General features: G+C 41.7%; 1 protein-coding gene across 1 annotated transcript; it reads left to right on the top strand.

Annotated features, from left to right (window-relative positions):
* Positions 1–1,302: 1,302 nt before the first annotated feature.
* Positions 1,303–23,522, top strand: LOC308078257 (organic cation/carnitine transporter 2-like; the record flags this gene model as incomplete). The annotated part of the gene is made up of 11 exons (XM_080419378.1): positions 1,303–1,509; positions 2,068–2,250; positions 2,776–2,879; positions 6,417–6,571; positions 10,072–10,243; positions 11,110–11,236; positions 11,502–11,608; positions 13,760–13,974; positions 14,379–14,561; positions 15,495–15,630; positions 23,444–23,522. 11 exons carry the CDS (start codon positions 1,303–1,305, stop codon positions 23,520–23,522), a joined length of 1,668 nt encoding a protein of 555 aa, XP_080275504.1.
* Between the last annotated feature and the right edge of the window lie 202 nt (positions 23,523–23,724).

Here is a 23,724-nt window from a genome sequence, read left to right as displayed (position 1 = left end):
TCTCTTTCTGTCTAGGAGCTCACAACAATTAGTATACAATGTGTAGCACATACATTTCTAACCAGGGACCACAGCAGAAATTACATCTTGTATGGCTGTATTGGAACAATAAGATTGCCTATGGCATATGCATTTGAGTTAATAAACTTCCTTGATTAGAAATAAAACTTGTTTGTCTTTTGTATATCGTTGGGTGATCTATGACCCTGCCTCAGCCAGTTCATGAGACTGATCTGTATTAAAAACAGCTAAACTGGTGATATATAATTTCATTGATATTTATGACATTTAATGATAATTAATTAATCACTAAATTACCCCTATCCACACTACATACATTTTTGGCGTGGGCCTTGGGCCAACAATATATATACATTCACAGGCAGTACAGGCACTATTGCTAAATGTCAGCATTACAACTGGATAGAGAGAGCACGGTGGCGGAGTCTGTAGCACTGTAGCCTCACAGCTAGAAGGTCCTGGGTTCGATTCCCGCCGGGGTATTGTGTCTTCTCCTCCGCGTCATCAGCACTCATACCCTGGGTGGGGTTGGTGAAAGGGCCTACTCTGTCTGGAGTTGTGTCTGCATGTTCTCCCCATGTCTCCTAGGGTAGGTAATACCCTCACAAAAACATGTAGTAATCCTGGTCTCTATACCGCCTCCCCCATGACAGCCGGGGCGCCTGATGGAGGGGAAGGGAACTGGTTGGAATAACGTGTTCCTTCCACACGCTACGTCCTACCGGGGGAAACTCTCCTCTGTCCGGTGACAAGAAGGTCAGTTGGCTCTTAAGCATTGAAGGAGGCATGAGCTCGGCCCTGGGCTCCCTAGGCTGTGGGGGGAGTGTAGCGCCCAGGATCAATTAGAAAATTGGCACCGGGTGAAAAAAGGGTTACAAAATCGTGGGATTTTTTTTTTTTTATTACAACTGGATTTTCAGCAGGTATAGCTATCTTTATCTCTGCCACTAGTAATAGACAGCAGGTCATGGATCAAAGTCTATCTACAGAAGTGCTGTAGATAGAGGAGTAATATATTAAACCAGGAAGGCGTTACGTATAGTTTTCGGCGGCAGAAAAACATACTAGACATTCCTGCGCCTGGGATTATGAGGGATTATGAGGAGGCCTTGTACAGTAGGGGGGGGGGGGGGCATTTCCAACAGACTGCTTGTATTTCGTGGGACGATTTTTCCTGGAAGCGTCTGACACATCACCTTGATGAGGTATTTAGTGTCAGCAAGAACAGGAGCTTCTTGAATCTTTGATTCTGTTGATTCTCAGACTCCTGGGTCTTTGGCCATGAAGGACTACGAGGAGACCACAGCCTTCCTTGGACAGTGGGGACGTTTCCAGCAGATTCTGTTCTTCCTGCTCTCTGCCAGCATCGTTCCCAATGGCCTCAGTACGTTCTCTGTCATCTTCCTGGCTGACACCCCCCGCCACCACTGCCTGGTTCCAGATGTCAACCTAACTGCAGAGTGGCGCAAGGCCATCATCCCAGTAGAGGTGAGCACCTGACGCCAGTGTTTTGTTCTTTATGACGGTGGTTCTCAAACTGTCAACGACCCCCAAAATGATATGTACTGTATTTGGCCGCGGATCCCCATCTCAAAATATTTAGTTCCAGGGACCCCCAGAGGCAAAGATTTGAGTGCAAATGTTCGCTTTAAAAGATATATATTCATAGATTTGCACAAATGTTCACGAATTAAAAAAAATAGCAGATCTACAAACTCATAGCGCGGCTATGAGCTTGTATATCTGCTATTTTTGAATAGCCAAAGTATAAAATAAGGGGCTAAAATTATTGTAACGCTTTATTAACTAATTTAGCTGGGGACCCTCTGGTACCCCCCCCCCCAAGGAGCCACTTTGAGAACCAATGCTTTACGACATGTTTCCATATGTCATACGGTATGGGCTATCTGTTATCGGTCACATTGTTAATTATAAACATGGGTATCGGTAGGGGCCCAGGATTTCCATATCGTTGCATCCCTAGTCCCCATACATACCATACATACGGCTTATTGCACTGTAATAGAGGTTATTATATTTGACAAGGTGGTGAACGGACAGGAGGAGCAGAGCCGATGCCACCGGTACAGACTGGACGAGGTCAGGAACCTGTCTGCTCTGGGCTACATCCCCGGTCGGGACGTGAACCTCACTGAACTGAGACAGGAGAGCTGTGTGGACGGATGGAGCTACAGCCAAGACATCTACCAGTCCACCATCGTCACGGAGGTCAGTGCGTGCGTGCGTCAGTGGTGGAAAAAGTACTCACATTTTTTCTTAAGTAAAAGTGTCAATACTGCAATATAGAAATACTCTGTTACAAGTAAAAGTCCAAAGAGTCCAAATGTATTGGTATCAACATACACTTAAAGTTACAAAAGTAGAAAGTACTCATTATGCAGAATGTCCCATTTCACAAGTTTTCAAATGTAAAACATGTATAAAATCTTTGTAAAATAGCAGATCTACAAGCTCACAATGCGTTGCATCACGACACATTGTGAGCTTGTAGATCGCCATTTTCAATGGCCGACTGGATATTCTCCAGTAAAGTACAAATACCTCAACATTGTACTTAAGTACAGTACTTAAGTAAATGTACTTAGTTACTTTCCACCACTAGCGTGCGTGCATGTGTTTACTCTTTCAAGTTAATGCTACACAATCCATAACTTTAGTGAATGCAATTTTATTTTAACCAAAGGTGCACCCGGAAGTGTCAATCCTTCTTTACTGTAAATTCTCAACCTGCAGTTTGACCTGGTATGCAGCAACCAGTGGAAACAACCGTTCACCTCCTCAGTGTACTTACTGGGAGTTCTGTGTGGATCCTTCTTCTCTGGACAGATCTCAGACAGGTATTTGAAACCCATGGCATGATTATTTAGTAATGACCCATGACGCTCCGTCTCTTCAGGCTTGTGGGGAAATGGCCTGAAATTAATGAGTACTTCACAGCCTTCCTAGAGTTGCCGTGGAGTCAAAAGTAAAATATTTGTCTTTGAAATGTTGTGGAGTGAAAGTAATCAAAAAAGTATACCAAAACAATACTCATAGATACAGATACTCATAAAATATACTTAAGTGCAGTACTCAAGTAAATGTACTCAGTTACTGTCCTCCACTGCCCTTGTGTGACATAAGGATTCATGGTCATGTGTGACATACAGTAAGGAGAAAATCATGGTCATGTGACTGCACCCATTGACCTTCAGTTATCCTGTGTTATCGTTGGTCTATCTGGTTTATAATCCACCAATAATAACTAACAGTTTGAGCCTATGTCCAGATGTGTATGGCTGGCCTATTAGAAATAAGATAACTTATTTTATCTGTGAACGTGTATGTTGGGTGAAAGTACCACTTCTAGATAATGTTTTAGTAGAATGACAACCTTTTTTTAAAATTGTTATAACTGCTCAAAGGCCTCTTTTATTCGGTTAAAAAAAGTACTCTATGAAGTGTAGATGTGTGGCAAAAAGGAAACGTCTCTCCATCACTGAGTTCAGGAAATGCAAAGATGTGCAACTACTTGAAAGATGCAGAAATCAACGAAATGTAGTAAACAAATTGGTCAAAACTGCCAAAAAGAATTTCTTAAATGAAAGTATTGAGGCAAACAAAAGCCACCCACAAAAGCTGTGGGAAGCGCTACAGAAATTGGGCTGCAACAACAAAATTCAAACCAAAGCTACAAACATCTGCATTATTTCAAGTGGCGTGCTCATTACCGACAAGCAAGCGGTAGCAAACTGTTTTAACAGCTTTTTTACCACCATTGCAACCCAGTTGGTAAGCAAACTTCCTCAGCATTCAGGTTTGTACGGCTCTGACCACATCCATGCTCACTATGTTAAACTAGGGGCTAAAAAAGACTCCTTTTCATTCAAACCAGTAAATGCTGATGATGTGCAGAAAAAACTACTCGCCCTCCAGCCAAACAAGGCCACCGGCCTTGACAATATCCCCACCAGATTCCTCAGAGACGCAGCTACTGCTATTGCCCCCATAGTAGCCCAAATCACAAACCTATCCATCAGCCAGTGTCACGTCCCACAGGATTTCAAGTTGGCAAGAGTAATCCCTCTGCATAAAAAAGGAAGCAAATTAGAACCTGGCAACTATAGGCCTGTTTCCATCCTTTGTTCCATCTCAAAGGTTGTAGAGCGATTAATTCAAGAACAAATCAACAGCTACCTCAGCGAGCATAAACTGTTGTTTGAATTCCAATCGGGCTTCAGAACCTCCCATTCCACTGACACATGCCTACTGTATCTAACCGACTACATCAAACGTGAGGTAGACGCGGGCAAATACTGCGGCATGGTCATGTTGGACCTCCAAAAAGCGTTCGACACTGTAAACCACTCAATTTTACTTAATAAGCTGAGGGCGATTGGTTTTGACTGCACATCACTAAACTGGATGAGATCTTACCTGGAGGGAAGAGAACAAGTGGTTGACATCAACGGAACCATGTCCTCATCCCTCCCGGTGAGCTGTGGGGTTCCTCAGGGCAGCATTCTAGGGCCGTTACTGTTTCTTCTATACATTAACGACATGAGTGCTGCCTGTAACTGCAAATTGTTCCTGTTCGCTGATGACTCGGCACTCCTGATCTCGGGAGAGGACAAGTTGCAAGTTGAGGAGGCGCTCAGCTCCGAACTCTCAAAAATCCGTACTTGGCTTACCGATAACAAACTGTCACTACACCTTGGGAAAACTGAATCCATTCTCTTTGGGACCAAACATTCCCTCAGACAGATGGATGTAGAGATTACCTATTTGGGTTGTGTACTTGACAAATACCTGACAGGTGATAGCATGGCTACAAAGGTGGTCAAAAGAGTAAACCAGAGAACCAAATTTATGGGCAGAGTTTCCTCTTTTGTCAACCCTCAGGCCCTCAGGACCCTATCTGGGGCCCTGATTCAACCACTTTTTGACTATGCTTGCACCTCCTGGTACTCCAACACCTCAGTGTCACTGAAGACTAAGCTTCAAACCTCCCAAAACAAACTGATTCGGCTACTCCTCGGATTGGGGCCCATGACCCACCTTTCTCCCACCCATTTTGCCAGCCTAGGCTGGCTCAGGGTGGAAGACAGGGTTAAACAACTAAAAATGGGACTGGCCTTCAAAATTGTAAATGCAAATTTGCCCGATATGCCCCCAATTCCCGCATATCTGAGTAAATACCTCCAAAAGGTTAGCGACACCCACAGTCACAATACCAGAGGGAGCGTTAACAACAATTTGGTACCACCCACCCATAAATCAAACATGGGCAAATTCTCCTTCTACAGCACTGCCACCCAGGATTGGAATAGTCTAACTCCATCCCTCAAAAAATGCAGTTCGCTGGGCTCATTTAACACATTCCATGCCAGAGTTTAATCTCATAATGTACTCACCAGTGCCAGCGTTTTATTGTTGTTTTTTTGTTTTTATCATGTCGCCACAGACCTCGCTAAATAAGTTAAAAGTGCGCGTTCATTTGGTTCTAAACACACAGCGGATCCGTGAGAAACGTCCAGCGAAAACAGTTTCCAAATGCGAGCCGCCATCTTGAAGCTACAGCCGATACACGCTAAACAGTGATCAGCGAGGAGAAAAACAACAAACCGAGAAAATCGAGTTTTAAACAGGATCCCAGACAGGAAGCGGATACGATCGAAAAAACCCGAATAATTCCGTTTCCGACCGAAAACCGGAAACGGAAATGGATCAAAAAAATTCGGAAAGTGCACCTTGGGCGATTAACATGGGAATCGGCGGTTCGCGTAGATCTACGCGACTGGCACGCTGCGGCTTTAAATAGGTTCGCGTAGATCTACGCGATTGGCATTCAATGTGTTAAAAGAGCCTTAAAAAATCACCTTTCAGGAGGCCAAAGGTGTAGGTAGTACCATTTTCCCGTTAGACAGCAGACCCCCCCCCCCCCCTGTTCTTGTACATATTTTTTTCCCCTCTTTTTTTATTTTTTTTTGTTGTACATAGTGTTATATATTGTTTTTGGCTGTTTATTTTGTAATGATATTTGAACTGTGGTGCCACTATATATGCCTATGAATTAAATACCAAGGCCCTCATTGGAAACAAGTCCGCAAGGACTTTTATGAACGGACCTGTTAGACAAAGTATTTTAAATGTAACTGTGCTGTTTTACATTTTTTGCCTAATAAAATATTCAATCAATTATTCAATCAAACTCAAGTAACATTTTGAACACAGGCCTTTTACTTGTAACAGAGTATTTTTACATAGTGGTATTGCTACTCTTACTTAAGTAAAACATTTCAGTACTTTGTCCACCACTGCTAACATGTAAATTGTAAATTGCAAAGGAAAGAGAAACAAAACACATGTTGGCTAATTTTGTCTTTTTTTTTAAGGTTTGGAAGAAAGCCTGTTATGTTTGCAACCATGGCAGTCCAGACACTTTTTACCTTTGTCCAAATCTTCTCTCCCTCGTGGATGGTGTTCTCTATCCTCTTCTTCCTTGTTGCTTTTGGCCAGAGCTCCAACCATATTGCTGCTTTTGTCATAGGTATGTAACAACTACTCACATGTTGAGAATGGATGGGAATGTGCTGAATGTAACATGTAGCCTACTATTTAAGCCTGATTTATACTTTGTTGTGCGACGGAGTCATGGCTGAAAATAGCTGATCAACAAGCTCACAACACTTGTTGTGGTAGCTTGTTTCGATTGATTGAACACTTTATTTAGAAAAGACATGGACATTGTACATGGAAATACAATTCACAATACGAGGTCCTCTAAACTGGATCGCTCGTAAAAGCACAATGGCTTATTTAAAATGAGATCCCCGCGCACTCAAATCATGATGACATTTAAGAAGACATACAAATATACACTACTATGCAGAACGTCATACAATCAGCTTACAGGTTACTGGTATGAAAAACAAGAAATATGTACAATAGACAGTTTTAGGAGGGAGGGGGGGGGGGGGTAGGTTAAGACTTTGACAGGTCCAGTTTGGAATTGCAGCCTCCTGAAGGTGATTCTTTAGGGCAGTTTTGAAAGTGAGTAGGGTTTTACACTCCTTTACTCCTTTTGGTAGGGCATTCCACATTTTTGTTGTATAGCATGAGAAAGAGTTCATTCCCTTGTTTGTGCCGAATCTTGGTTGAACATGATCAGTGGAGCTGCCTCTGGTGTTATGATCATGGACTTCATTTACGTTTATGAAGTATTTTGACAGGTACATGGGGTTCCCAATGTTGTGGTGTATCTTGTAGAATAGGCCCATTGCAAGTAGCTGTACTCTGTCCTCAACCCTGAGCCATCCAACCCTAGCAAAATGAGCAGGGGTTAGATGGGTTGTATGTTTGAGGCCAAGAAGAAGTAGCCTTACAAGTTTGTTTTGGGATGTCTGGAGCCTTGTTTTTAAGGCCTTAGTGGTGTTGTGATACCATGAGAAGCATGCATAGTCGAAATGACCTTGGATGAGGGCCCCTGTGAGAATCTTCACGGTATTCTTACTGACTAGAGACTAGAGAGTTGATCCTATACAGAAAACGTGTTCTTTGATTGACCTTTTTGATGACTCTTTCTATCATTTTATCACCGTAGAGGTTTGCCTCCAAGATGGAATCTAGGTAGGTAATTTCCTCCTTTCTTGTGATAACATCGTCACCCGCTTTGATTGTGAAGCTCTCAGCCCTGCTAAGGTTAACACTAGACCTAAAGAGAATGGATTCGGTTTTACCCAGGTGTAATAATAGTTTGTTGTCAGAGAGCCAGATGCGGATTGTATCGAGTTCAGAGCTGAGAGTTTTTTCAACCTGCAGCCTGTCCCAGACCAGCAGAGCCGAGCCATCTGCGAACAGGAACATGTTGCAGTCGCAAGCTGATGACATATCGTTCACATATATCAGAGGACCCGTCCCTGTTTGATGGAGAGGTTTATTATGTGGGTGATTGGAGCAATGGAGGCGGCTGAGTCTTTTAGAAATGTGGAGGGAATATTGTCGAGGCCTGTGGCTCTGTGTTGTTGTAGTGCGCTCAATTTTTTAAACACCTCATCTGTTGTCACCATGGTGAGTTTAAAATCATCTTTGGGTACACCTAGATTTTTGTAGAATGCTTGGAAGTGTTCTTTACCAAAAAGCCCAGAGAATTCGGGCAGATTGTTAACCAGTGTTGTGGCTCTGCTTGTAAAGAAGATGTTGAGGATTTTACCCACTTCCAGATTTGCTGTAATGACAGCGTCATTCACCTTGAATGGTACTGATGTTTGCAAACCTCGTTTTCAAATTTTTGCTGCAGCCTAGTTGGTTGTTGAGTAGCCTCGATCTCCAGGCTTTTATTTTTTAGTTTTGCTCAAAAATAAGAGCCTGGACCAGCCTGTTGACGTTCCTGGAATAGGAAGTGTTTCATTTCCCCAGCCAACCAGAGTGCAGTGGGCGTCGCTCCAAATGTTGCGACGTCAGGGCTCTCAATCATAGACATATAAAGGTAGACGCCTCCTTCGGCTCTGAAGCGTTCGCATCTCGGGCGCGCTTCCTTGTTCCGCAGGGCTAGCCTATCACTTCCTTCCGCTTCAGCAGGGGGCGTTCGGTAGGCCAATCAGAGGCAGGTGAGGCGGGTCTTTTCTTAAGAGGCAGCCGCGCAGCAACTAGTCAGTTAGACGCGCTGTGATTGGCCAGTAGTCAACGCGATGTGATTGGTCAGTAGTCAAACAGCCCTGCGGAAGAGCCTTGTATTGAGATACCAGTCGCTCCAATGAACTGCAGAGGCCAATGAGGTATCTAGGTTTCTATATCTATGCTCTCAATGCTGCACATTGGGGGAGGAGGAGGGGCATGGGGCGGGGCGGGGGCTGACGGACAGATTGGTGAACCAATGCGATCTCACAGAATTTTCCTCCGGAGATTTTGAACCCGCCCCTCTAGACCAGATATCAGGCACGCTATAGGCAGCCTAGTTGTTGAGTAACTTCCAAAGCTCACAAGGTTTGTTTTGGTTTTCTTAAATTTGGTCAACGAGGTCGTTTTTTTTGTGATGATCTGATCATGGCAGTTACCTTGTTTCTTAGCTTATTTCTCTCTCTTATGAGTTTAGCTAGGTGGGTTTCGAGACCTTTGTTGAAGAGTTTGGCGAGTTTGATCCTACATTTATGAAGTTCAGTGTCCGAATTCATCCATGGTTCCGAGCGGGTTTTGACCCTTACGGTTTTCATGGGAGCCACGCTATCCAAGATTGAAGTGAATTTGGTTTTGAAACCAAGCCAAGATTCATCTACCTGTGTGCTGTTTAGTACATCGGACCAGTCCTGTTCCTCACTCTTATAGTTTTTGAGGTCTCTGCTATTAGATCTGCTATTTTGGCCTGCGACTCCAGCATTAGGAATGCAATGAAATGATGACATACTGTGCATATCGATATTATTGCAAAATACAGTGTCTAGGTCAGGAGTGTGCAACTTTGATTATGGAGAGGGCCTCTATATTACCACTCCATTTATACTGCATATACTGTCGGGCAGACACCTCTTATCTCTGTTTTTTATACTTTTTTTCGAAATGAATGCCGTACTTCGCCATTCTATGTCACACAAAAGTAGCAAAAATAGCCGATCTACAAGCTCAAAACGCGTCGCAGTGCGACGCGTTTTGAGCTTGTAGATCGGCTATTTTTGCTACTTTTTAATTAGAATCCTGTTTAAATTTGTTTGCTCTTTTTGAATTGGAATCCTGAAAAGTACATTTTTATTTAATTTCAACTGCATGTAATTATACTTATGTTAACTTTATGAACTTATATACAAATACATTGGACATAAAAAGACAATAGAATTTTAATACTAGCCATTAAGCTACTAATATAGAGTGAAGTAATTAAAGCGGGTCATGTTTGCATGTTTGGAATTGTAACAGCTGAAATCAATAATATATCAGTATTCCGATCTAGGTTCTAGATTCTAGGTCTTAGGTTTATGGAAATCTGTGGAACGGAGGAGCTCTAGCCGTTAAACGTGTTTTATTTTGGTGTATTTCTCTCCCTCTGCTTCCCTCCAGGTGCTGAGATCTTGTCAGGAAAAGTACGTGTCCTGTTTGTGACTCTGGGAGTGAATCTGTTCTTTACCTCTGGCTACATGATGCTGCCTCTCTTTGCTTATTTCATAAGGGACTGGAAGCATCTTCTGCTGGCTTTATCTCTGCCTTGCCTGCTCTACACACCCCTCTGGTGGTGAGTTGCAGTCATTGCCGAAGAACCATCACTACTGAGACAGTTTTTTTTCCACTCATAATATTGGGGACTTACTATTATTTATCACTATTACCTGTGACAGCTCACTGTAGTATAGATGCTAATAGTTTCTTTCATTCTTTTATGAATTCAAATTCTAAAGGGTTTTTCTTTTAACTATTTTATAACTGAATCTTTAAAGGGATATTTCACTTTCAAACATGTTTGGGGTCATTTTTGCGTCTACTCAGGCTTTTTTGAGCACCTGAGAAGTTGCTTGATTCAGTATTTAGATATTTGATATTCATTTTATCTGACATTTTATCTGTAACTCCATTTTAACCATGATGGATTCATTGGTTCTGGTGACTGATTGTCCTTCTAATGTGTGACGGGCCGTGTTTTTTCAATTACTTACTTTTCATATTCTTTATGTTATTTTATTTATTTGCTAATTTTCCAAAACAATTATTACAGAAAAATGTTTTTAAAAAAATGAAAAAAAAACACAGCCCCCTCATGCGTTAGAAGTACAATATCAGTCACGTTTAACTGGTATCCTTCTTTGAAGCACTACATTGAAACTGCATACACACTTCCTCAGGATAAGAATATCTGCTTAATGACTTAATTATAACGTAACATTTTCAGTATAGATTTGAAGGTTATTTTAGTTTTTTGGAGATGTCTTTTTCTCTTAAAATTATTACATTTTAAAAGGATGATATATTCTGTTCGCTGTAATCACCTGTATGGGACCATGAATTGCTTTTGAGGTAAAGCCCTTCTGACTGTTTGAGCGTGAACCTCTCTCTCTGTGTTCCATAACCAAAGCGTGGACCTTCTCTCTCCTACCTGCGAGGCAGGTTCATCCCAGAGTCTCCTCGATGGCTGATCTCCCAGGGAAGGATAGAGGATGCTGAGGCCATACTGAGAGAAGCTGCTAAGAAGAACAACGTAGAGGCTCCGAAAGTCATCCTTAAAGGTTATGATGTAAGTTGACTTTAAGTCATACTGTTTAACCTTTTAAATTACTTTTAAAATGTATTTCTAATATATACAAAACTTCACTTGCATATTTTTCACAATAACCATTGACCACTTCCCTAAACACTATAAAATACTATTTGTAATCCCAATTTTCTGGCCCCAACACTGGGAATCACATTTCTACCAGATGCTGTAATGACCACGTAGCTACCAGAGGTGTCACCAAAAAACATAAAACATTTGAGTACTTTTTCCACCACTGCTGCAGAGTGACATGGCAAAGGACAGATGTGACCCAGAGGAGCGTCACAGCGTTCTAGACCTGCTAAGTTTCACCAAAACCAGATCCACAACACTCATACTCTTCCTAGTGTGGTGAGTATCCACAGGTTGTTTTGCGCTCACCTTATCACACGTGCTGTAGAAGGGTAGCATTGCAGTATTGATACTTTTACTTAAGTAACACATTTTGAGTATTTTTCCACCACTGAGTATGTGTCACCTGTCTCAGAGTGGGTCACCGTCTGTGTGTATTCAGACACTCTTGTGACCGACGGTAGCGAAGGGAAAAGGGAGGGTGCCTTTTGTCTGTGTGAATATGTGAGCGCATGTCAGTGGGGATGAATGTTTGACATGCGAAAATTTATCAGTAATTGTACTTTTTTTTCAAGTTAAAAGACTGCAAATTCACAGAATAGCACATTCAAAATAAAAGCTGAAGGGGTTGGCAAAGAGTCTCATTATTGGGAATCAGTGGACATTCAGTAATAACAGTCAGTGTGTGTGCTTCAGAACAATGTACAGTTTTGGTCTGTATTCTAGAGAATGTTCTACAGCAGGGGTGACTTTGATGATGGAGAGAGACACTATATTTCCACACTTCCAATCCAATCCAATCCACTTTATTTGTATAGCACATTTCACAACCAGGGTTAAGAGTTTACAAAGTGCTGTATAGAAAATCATGCAAAATACAAGCTAAAATATGCTAAAAACACAGAAAACACCAGCAAAACACACAGAAAACAAATAAGACATAGACCACAGAAAACTCTCAAGCGGGGTTAAAATGCCAAGGTGTAAAGGTGTGTCTTAAGCCGAGATTTAAAAGTCTCAATAGTGGGGGCCCTTTTAACATGGGGGGGAGCGCATTCCATAGGGTGGGGGCTATGGCAGCGAAGGCTCGGTCGCCTCTGGTCTTTAATTGCGAACGCGTTCGCCGCGCCTCCGACCAAGTGGAGCTTACTATGTAACTCTGCCTGGGTTGTGTGTGTCTCTGTCCGTCTGTGTTCACCTCTCATTGGCTGCATGCACCCATGTGACTCACGCTCTCATTGCCTGCCTGCCCCTGGGTGACATGACTCACATGCGTGCACTGCCTGTAAGCAGCCACCCGAGTGCGCCAGAGTGCAGGAATTTAGACAATGCTCTGACACACACACACACACACACACACACACACACACACACACACACACACACACACACACACACACACACACACACACACACACACACACACACACTCTGTCAATGTTCTCTCTCCATCACGGTGAAATAACACAGATTACAAGTCCGTAAATACACAATATTTTCGAGCTGCGTTCGCTTCCAGCGTTCGCGCGTCTTACTTGTTTTGTCCTTACTGTGACCTCAAGACTTAGCTGGCCAGCAGACCGCAGTGACCTTGGGGGGGTATAGACCTTTATGAGGTCAGAGAGGTACTGAGGTGCCAAGCCATTCAGGGATTTAAAAACAAACAATACAATTTTAAAATCAATTCTGAAGCGAACAGGTGGAGTGAGGCCAGCACGGGCGTAATGTGCTCACGCCTGCTGGTTCCTGTCAGGAGGCGTGCCGCAGAACTTACTCCAGAGGCTCACATTGCATATACTATCTCTCCGTATTTTAACTTTTTTCGCCATTCTATGTCACGCAAAAGTAGCAAAAATAGCCGACCTACAAGCTCAAAACGCGCCGTAGTGCGACGCGTTTTGAGTTTGTGGATCTGCTATTTTAGCTATTTTTTAATTGGAATCCAACATTTTTGTTTTAAATTGGAATCCTGAAAAGTTACATTTTTATTTAATTTCAAATGCATTTAGTTATACTCATGTTAACTTAAATTTAAATGCAAATACAAATACATTGGACATAAAAAAGACAATAGAATTTGAATACTAGTCATTAAGCTACTAATATAGACTGAAGTAATTAAAGCGGGTCATGTTTGCAATTGTAACAGCTGAAATCAATAATATATCAGTAATCCGATATCAACCTGCGGGCAGCATTAAGTGAAGGTGGGGGCCGTCTGTTGCCCGTATATATATATATATATATATATATATATATATATATATATATATATATATATATATATATATATATATATATATAAATATATGCATATATCTATCTATCTATCTGCCCATCCATCTAGCCATCATCCATCCATCTGTTAATCATTGATCAGTACTTACTGCTGGGACAAAGACTGTTGCTGTGTGTGTGTGTCCCTCCCAGGTTCACTATAAACACTGGCTACTTTGCTCTGTCCCTGAACACATCCCGTCTTCACGGCGACCGCTTTCTCAACTGTTTCATCTCGGCAGCCGTGGGGTTGCCGGCGTCCGTCTCCAGCTGGCTGGCGCTGCAGTATCTTCCCAGGCGGCTGTCTTTGGCACTCAGTATGGCTCTCGGAGGAGGAATGCTGTACTGCATTCAGCTGGTGCCACAAGGTGACTGTAGGGACTTTATCATAGAAAACTAATGAATGTTGGAAGTTACAAGACTACTCCTTCTCTGTCTAAAGATGAAACAAAATGTCATCCTTAACAGCATTCCATACAGCTTTGGGATGTAATGTTATCTAACAGAGGAAGAGTGGCTAACTTGGCATTAATGCCAAATAAAACCAATGCCAGTCAGAATTGTGCGTGCGTGCGTGTGCATGTGTGTACATATTCTGCTAATCATTGCAAATGTTGGATATACTGTACCATTCATTAATGTGAAGCACTTGCATGGACATATGTACACAAATACATACATGCATAAATATATACACACATACAGCATATCTAAATAGATAGATACATGGATCTATTCTACTTTATTCTCTTCTATTCTTCTGTTTGCTTAGGTTTACCTTACCTGTCCATAACACTGGAGATGCTGGGTAAATTGGGCATATCCACCAGTTTCCAACTGATTTTTGCCTACACCGGAGAGCTGTACCCAACAGTCATCAGAAACACAGCTGTTGGCACCTGTTCCATGGTTTCCAAAGTGGGCGGTATCCTTGCTCCTTATCTCATGCAACTGAGTAAGTTTCTGTCCATATAAATCTGCAATGTCAACTTCTACTCTGTCAAAGAGTAATAACTATTACTATTAGTAGTAATAACTACTATTGCATCTGAACAGATACTTCCGAAGTGAGTTACTGGCACAGAAAAGTGTACCAATTTGACACAGTACTTGGCAAATGGTCTCGTATTTCTATAGCGCCTTTATCCAAGTTGCTTTACAAGGTGTGTTACATTTACCCATTCACACAGCGATGGTGCAGACAACCATCAAATGACACAGGTCTACGGTTGGGATTTTAAAGATCTACATAGATTCTTGAATAGTTTGACTTATACTTGATGGCAGCGAAGCTTATCCCATCGTTCCTGACCCATCAAATCTACTGTTGCTGCTACTATGGGAAAATATCTCCTCTGACCCCAGCCTCCAGCTGTGTAGATTCTGCTCATGGGGGGTTCTGCTCTATCTCGGTGGGGGGGGGGGGTTCGAAAATGTATAGATATAAATGTGTGGGAACCCTGTGTAGTGCTGCTGCAGGGAGCATAGACCCCTTAACAGACGACGTCACACTGATAAGAACCAGTATGCGCGCAATGAAACCCATTCTATCAGGTCTCACTAGGACGCGCCTCACTAGCCAACACACAAGAGGGGGTTGGGGTGTGCTGAAACCAGCGCACCCCAAAAACAACAGGTTGGGATTTGATTGCGTGAAACAATCACCTGTGAGTCCAGTCTCAATGTTAGTAAACAAATAATTGGTCTATCCCCAAGAGTAGAAGCGTATACCACCAAGTCAAACTGTAATTGCTATCTCCATATGCAATAATGAGTTAATTAATTAGGCGTTTCCTGACAGAAGTACTGACAGGTACTTCAACACTCCCATGTACATGCTGCATACTAAACTATTAAGTCATTAAAATGTGCTCTTCTCCATATGCAGGTATATACTACAAGTATCTACCATATCTATTGCTGGGTTCTCTGGCTCTTCTGTCTGGCCTGGCCACTCTCTTCCTTCCAGAGACCTTTGGTCGACCTTTGCCTGAAACTTTCCAGCAGATGCCTGTGAGAGAAAGGTATGCTCCTGGGAGAATTACCAGTCGTGATCTTGGAGATAGAGATAGAACATTTGTCCTACTTTTTTGGGAATGTTTTTAGGCCGGAATTTATTTTTTTCCTAAATGTTCAAAAAATAGCAAGAATAGCCAATCCACAAGCTTGTACATCTGCAAGTTATGCAATTTTTCCTACGACGAAGTATAGATGGCCTTAGTGGTTATCTGCATTTATACACAACACTAATCCTATGTCTTTTCTTTGCCAGGATAAAGTGTGCATGTTTAACGCCCGGGATTCGAACCCGGGTCTCCCACGTGGAAAGCCAACATCTTAACCACCAAACCAAAGGGAAATCCCCATGTCTCGGGGGAGACATTAGACTTTCAGGCCATCAGGCTGAGGTTGTGAACCACTCTGTTACACTCACCCCCCTTATGACCTCCTCCAACGGGGAAATCCGATCCGGGTCACGGCACCATTGTAACGCCCGGGATTCGAACCCTGGTCTCCCGTGTGGAAAGCCAACATCTTAACCACCAAGCCAAAGGGAATTCCCCATGGCTGGGGGGAGATATTAGACTATCAGGCTGAGGTTGTGAACCACTCTGTTACACATGTTTCGTCATTACAGAGGACGAGACCCCACCTGTGCCCCGTCTACGACAAAATTCTACAAAATGTTAATGTTTGTACTAATGCTGTCAAAAGTATCGCGTTAACGGCAGTAATTCATTTTTGGAATTAATTGCGTTAAAATATTTGACGCATTTAACGCATTCGCAGAACGGCCCGCCCCTAGCTCTGGTCCATGGAGTTAGAAGGAGTTCTCCTTAACGCTTCTCCTTATGTTACTTTCCAGCCGTTGCCCGCACACCCCCGTTAGCTTAGGCTGTGCATTCTCTCGTTCGTCTTTAATAAAAATAAAAAATATACTTTCGCTACTCACCAAAACAAAGACGGTTTTAAGATGTTGAAAGCCTACTTTCCTTAGTGGGATCACTCTGAGCCCCCCACCTCACGTCTAAAATACACTTTTTGGCCAGAAAAGAAAATATTTCAGCGGAAGGAGAACATGTTGTCAATAGAAAAGTTCCATTGACCGGATCTGTAGGGGGCACAGTGGAGTGAAAATGTTATCCTTCCGGTGAAATAGTTTATTTTCTGGCCAAAAAGTGTATTTTAGACGTGAGGTGGGGGGGCTCAGAGTGTTCCCACTTAGTAGAGTAGACTTTCAACATCTTCAAACTCTCTTTGTTTTGGTGAGTAGCGAAAGTGTATTTTTTATTTTTACTAGAGACGAGAAACCGCGGGTTTTGTGGGAAACGGACAGAAATGTTGTTATTGTTCTGTTTAGAGCAGTGGTTTTCAACCCTTTTCATATCAGGGTCCATTATTTGTTGGGCATTTGAGCCACAGACCATTTGATGAGATTTAGACTCTCAGACCTAAGACCAGTGGTTTTTTACTTAACTAAAAGTATCAATACTGTAAAAGTCCGGTAATATATTATTGATTTTTCAATATTAACACCACACTTTGGATTTGTTATAATTGACATGCATACATACATAAATACATAAATACATACTGTATGTTAAATGTATATTTTTTCCTTCTGTCATTTATTTTTCCATTCCCACAACAATATACAGAAAGAAATATATTTTGGACATGGGTCGAATGGTGATTAATAATGATTCATGAATTTTTAAGCTGTGATTAATCTGATTAAAGTTTGTAATCGTTTGACAGCCCTAGTTTGTACATATCTGTATATTTTCAAAGATACATTTATTTTACTAGTATTGGTTGAAATGTGTCAATTCATTACTTTAAAATAAACATTAAAAAAGTATTTACCAAAAAACATACAGTAATGTTATGAATCTGAGTCTAATATGAGCACAGCTCCTAACTGAATGCACTGTATCGCAGAAGAAGTCTTGCTTTCACAATGTCTCGTTGATGTTTTCTTCTTCTCCTGTAGTCTGAGGGAGTTTGTAACGTTTCCTTTTACAACACCTGAGGGAAACAAAAGACAGTGAGCCGCCATGTCTGGGTCAAATGTTTATACATCATTCTTCAACATGATCTTACTCCCTGAACCACATCAACCCTAGATTCCCTATTCTGGGGGGGGGAGGGGCGAACATTCGGTGAAAGCAGATCTACAAGTTCACAACGCATTGTGTAGCGTAGTGTTGTGAGCTTGTAGAGCCGTTATTTTAGGTAAAGAGATCTGGTGTAGAGGGAAAAAAGGAGGGGGCCTGGTATAGACCCTGGGGGACTCTGGTCAATGAAGTACATCAGGCTTAAGTGGTTAATGGTTAATGTAAATCGTCCCGGTTGCAATAAAGTTGAAAGGAAATCATGGAGAATGATCGGATTACAGGTAATTGTCAGGTTAAGATAACCTTTAGGAGTAGTTACAGAGGCTATATGCATCACAATAAATACCAAGCAATGATTATAGCCTCTTATTAATAAATAGAAAACATGTTCACAGTTATTGTGTGAATTACACTTCAGTCTCCAGAGGCTGTATACTGTATTATGTTCATCTGGTTTCACTGTGAGTCATTAAATGGAACACTTTTACACAGCAGTCTCTCTTTTTTTTCATGTTCAGCAGAAGAAAAATAAAATGCTTTTCCTCCATAAAAGGCACCTATAGAGTTAATCTCTATATAACACCTAAATGAACCACCAGTGAAAATAGCCGATCTACAAGCTTCTGAGCTTAAAGGAGTAGTTCACCCAAATGTTTACTTATTTTCTATCAATTACACACCCCTTGAATTCCGGTAGGAGACTCAAAGAGTCTTCTTTGAGTCTCCTACCGGAAACCCCACCGGTCATCAAATTATTGGCTCATGCGTCAAAAACTAAAAACTATTCATGAATTCAAGGCTTCATGGGGTGTTCAATTGATATAAAATAAGTATTTGGTGTGAACTACTCCTTTAACACGGATGGACCGACAGATCCTTACAGCCCCACCATGGACATATAAAAGGTAGACGCCTCCTCCGCAGTGTTGCCAGATTCTGTGAGAGAAACAAGCAACCAGGTCTAGGAAAAGAAGCGACTATGGGCCACATGAGCACTTTAACATCTACATCAGCTATTTGAAAATAGCAGATCTACAAGCTCACGACGCGTTGTGAGCTTGTAGATCGGCTATTTTCAAATAAAATCTTGCGGGGAAATTATAATAAGCAGATCTGGCAACCCTGCTCCTCCGGCTCTGAGGCGTCTGTATCTCAGGCGCCATTATCTGGAATGCATCCTTCTAACAATACAGGTCGAGTTATTTGCATTTTGAAACGGATTTTAAATGTCAAACATAATCAGGCCATTCACATGGCGTGTGGGCCACATGCCATTATGAAACCTGTTTAAACCTGTTTATTAATTGCAATGGTGCAGCACAGTATATCGTACTGTACTGTACACGAACAGCCCCAGTCCGAGAGGTAGTCAAATCAAGTTTGTTTTGGGAGGTTTGAAGCTTAGTTTTTAGTGACATTGGAGATGTTGGAGTACCAAGAGGTGCAAGCATAGTCAAAAAGGGGGCTGAATCAGGGCCCCTGAGAGGGTCCTGAGAGCACTTTTGTTGACAAAAAAGGAAATTCTGCCCATGAATCTGGTTCTCTGGTTTACTCATTTGACCACCTTTGTAGCCATGCTTAAACCTGTCAGGTATTTGTAAAGAATACAGCCCAAATAGGTAATCTCTTCTTTGCTAGAGATAATTGTGTCATCGACTTATGGCCTTGAAATCATTTACATTCATGACATGAAGGTATGACGGTATATGACACTTGGAGAACATGTTGGCCGTTGCAGGGATTAACCCATTAAGACCTGGAACTGTGTCATTTTTAGATTTGAGCTAAAAAAGCATTATTTTACACTTTGGGCTATTCAAAAATAGCAGATATACAAGCTCATAGCGCGGCACCGAGTGCCGCGCTACGAGCTTGTAGATCTGCTATTTTTGAAAAATCGTGAAAATGTGTGCAAATCTGTGAATATATATATTTTTAAAGCGAATTTTTTTTACTCAAATCTTTGCTTCTGGGGGGTCCCTGGAACAAAATATTTTGATGGGGGTCCGCGGCCAAATACATATAATTTGGGGGGTCCTTGACATGAAAATGTTTGAGAACCACTGATATAGAAACTTACGTTTTTCAGAAAACTGTTGGGATTTAGGAGACATGTAGAATCGGCTTCAGGTCTCAATGGGTTAAACCTCAGATCTCCCCACAGCACTTTCTCATCATCATGATCTCATCAAGGCCTTTCACCTGCATTAAACCCTGACACCGCCTCCAGGCACACCACTCCCCCAATAGAGTATCAGGTCTCAAACCAGTCGGTCCGCACAGCCAGCCACCCATCCACACACACTCTGTTGTTGTTGTTGTGCTTATTCACTTACTGAAGTCACAATTTCCTTTTCGGTCATGGAATATCAATATGCCCATTGAGTTGTGTTTTGTTTGTGAATTGCTTTGCATTACCATGAGAAAGAAAGAAAGAATGAATGAGACAATGAATGAATGAGACAATGTTCAAGAGTCTTCAGTTTCTCTGTCTTTTGTTTGAAACGGTCACACATAACAGGCAGGGACATGCTGGGCCCCTAATTCAGCCTGGGAATCTCAGATAGAGAGCCCCGCAAGGCGCGCGACCAGAGGCCGTGCGCTGGAATGTTTTTGCCTCCGGACGCGCGGCGAGGTTCCAAAAATACTAACCGATGAGCGGCATATTATTATTTATAATCAAAATAAACAATTGTATTATTTATAATAAAAATATACAGTGAAAAATTTACATAATACTATATACTTTATAATGAAATACTGGGGGTAATGTGGGCCGGTGCTACTCAAGGATTGGCCATTTCAGATGAGAGACAAGCCAGTGGGCCAATTACATGAGTTATATTTACTTTGTGGGTCGCCCAGACCCAAAAAGTGGAGAAAAAACAAAAACAAAAACGTCCGGCCTGGTCGGCCCGGAATGGAGCGGCCGTTCGGGAATTGTCCCAAATGTCCCAGTGGCCAGCACGTCCCTGCCTCCAGGCTACATGTCAACGTACAGCATACAGTATGCGCTCTGTTGCAGATTTTGACAGTGTCATATATACTACAGTATGTATCTATATGCCTGACAGTGTCATATACTACAGTATGTATCTATATGCCTGACAGTGTCATATACTACAGTATGTATCTATATGCCTGACAGTGTCATATACTACAGTATGTATCTATATGCCTGACAGTGTCATATACTACAGTATGTATCTATATGCCTGACAGTGTCATATACTACAGTATGTATCTATATGCCTGCAGTATGTATCTATATGCCTGCAGTGCTGCCCTGCACATTCCATTTGCAGTAGAATGAGAGCCCTTCTAGTTGTCTCTTATTTCTGCATATATATATACCTTGAAATGTCAAGCTATTTGTATGATGGTCTCCATAGTAGTGTGTATCTGTCTGTTTTTTAATGTCACCATGATTTGAATATGTGGGGATCTCATTTGAAACAATCCGTTGGCTTTTATGGGCGATCCATGTCTAAATAAAGAATCAATCAATCAATCAATCAATCAATCCTTAAATTATGACTCTTCGTGTTCATGAGCGTGAATTTGTCACGGCACTATTGTCGCTGACCAGTGGTGGAAAGTAACATGTACTCAAGTACTGTTTAAGGTGGAGTATTTCCAATTTTCAGTACATTTACCTCTACTGCACTGCATCTCAGAGGCAAATATTATACTTTTACTCCACTACAATTATTTGAAAACTTTAGTTACTAGTTACTTTGTAGATTTTGATTATTATTACAAAACATACAATACCCACTTCAGCCCTATACATTTCGGCCATTTGAAAATAGCCGATCTACAAGCTCGGTTGTAGATCTGCTATTTTCAAAATATTTTTTATTCATTTTGAACTCGTGAAACGGGACATTCTGCACAATGAGTACTATTACTTTTGGTACTTTAAGTATATTTTGAAGCTGATGCTTTTGTACTTTTACTCAAGTACATTTTTAATAAGGGACTTCTACTTGTAACAGAGTATATCTACATTGCAGTATTGATACTTTTACTTAAAGGGATACTTCACTTTCGGGCCGGGGACACATTTAAAAAAAATATTAAAAATAAATGAAAAAAGTTATGGAAAATTCATGGCCCCCTCACGACACGCAGTGTCCTACTAATGTGTGAGGGGGCCATGAATTTTCCATAACTTTTTTCATTTATTTTTAATATTTTTTTTAAATGTGTCCCCCGGCGGAAAGTGAAGTATCCCTTTAAGTAAAGACATTGAGTACTTTTTCCACCACTGTCGCTGACATACTGCATTCAGCTGTTGTGGTAATAACATTGTTCTGACTGTAACGGTGTAAGGAGGCGTTAATTGTGCCCACTTTCACAGAACTGTGAAGTGTGTCAGAATCAGGTGTGTCTTTCTGTCACAGTGTACGGCGCAGTCATGACCATGTTAAGTGATAATAGAAAGATGTATTTACAGCGCTGTAACAGTCACACAACATTTACACATACAATACATCCTACACCAGCGAAGCACACAGATAGACTGACTTGCTCTTCTCTGGCGGTCCGCTCATAATTGGCTACAGGAAAACAATAATTCATTCGATGTCTTCTCCTGAGCTTGTTGGTGCTAAAACATATGTCCTCTGCACAGCCATAAATAAAGGGACCTCTTTACGGGCAGCTGTGACCTGCCGACCTGAGCTCCCTATTCCGGCCTTATCAGCTGGTGTTGTAGGCCCTGTTCTGCAGCTCTCAAACTCAAGCTAGCAACACAGACTAATCGATGCTAAGCCATATAATATAATAATAATACATTTGCTTCATCATTCCTCCCTTTGATTAAATTCCACACATTTAATCACCAAACTGAACCAGGGAAGCGTTACACCTGTAAACTAACTAACCATACAGCATGAGTACAACATGATGTGAATTAGTAGCTACCACACAAGCAAATGCTAAATCAACATTCAACATTAGTAACAATAAAATACATGATAGAAAATGTAACCGTAGCAAGATGAGTTATGCATGCAGAAACAGGCTGTTTTTGTGGTGTGAAAGCACCCCTACCTGAACAGAGCTAGCAGACATAATAAAGATAAGATCTAAGGAATGGGAAAGATAAATACCCCCTAGGCTATAGTGCCTGTACTGCTTTTACTGAGTACAGCCGCAAAAATCATTCCAATCAATGGCCTTATGTGAAGTTGGGCAAAATAAGACATCTGTGCGAAACCATTATTAGTGATGCAAACCGTACATTTAGCAGGTAACACAACAGACGTGCCTTTAAAAGCTGAATTATAAGCATTTAGCATCCGAGGCCGGTCTGTTCTGTCACGTCAGACCAGGCAGGCAGGCAGGCAACTACAAGTAGCAAAAGTGGTCAAATGAATCAAAACAGTAGAATTCAATTCAGGTAATGACTGACAAAATTGGAGACAACAAACGGGAACAACAGACACATGTTCTTCATTCCTCCCTTTGTACATGGAAGCCTCAGGCGGTGGTGCAATGCCAATTGCACGAGACATCTAGTGGGTGCAGCGCACACGTCTATTTGTTGGTTTCAGGGCCGGGCTGATCGAGCCCTTGAATAACTTACAGTGTGATGTGTGCAGCCACAATGACCATCTCCTTAACCTTCACCAACGTGTGTGAGTTGAAACATTTTCGTGGTCAGTGGTCAGCGTGGTCAGCGTGGTATAATCTAACATGATGTGCTCAAAAGGGGTGGTCACTTTTGGACGGCCATCAACTGGTACCTGCAGGCCTCCGGGTGTCACAGAATTTCCGAGCAGCAGCAGTAACTTCCGCTGTAAATCAATATTTGTTAACACATGCAAGCATCCCAGTCTTAGTTAACTGTGTAATCAAGACCATGAGCCCAAACACAATTTTAAGGAAAAAAATTATGATAGAATGTAGATAAAACATGCAAAAAGTCAGCAGTAGTACTTTTTTTCCAAAACAAAATGACTCAGAAACGTACAAATACCATTCTTCTCCAAC

Source organism: Gymnoscopelus braueri (assembly GCF_963280865.1).
Source record: "Gymnoscopelus braueri genome assembly, chromosome: 22".
In the NCBI taxonomy this organism is placed as follows: Eukaryota; Metazoa; Chordata; class Actinopteri; order Myctophiformes; family Myctophidae; genus Gymnoscopelus; species Gymnoscopelus braueri.
The sequence above is the reverse complement of the archived record's forward strand: the minus strand, read 5'-3'. Positions and strand labels throughout refer to the sequence as shown.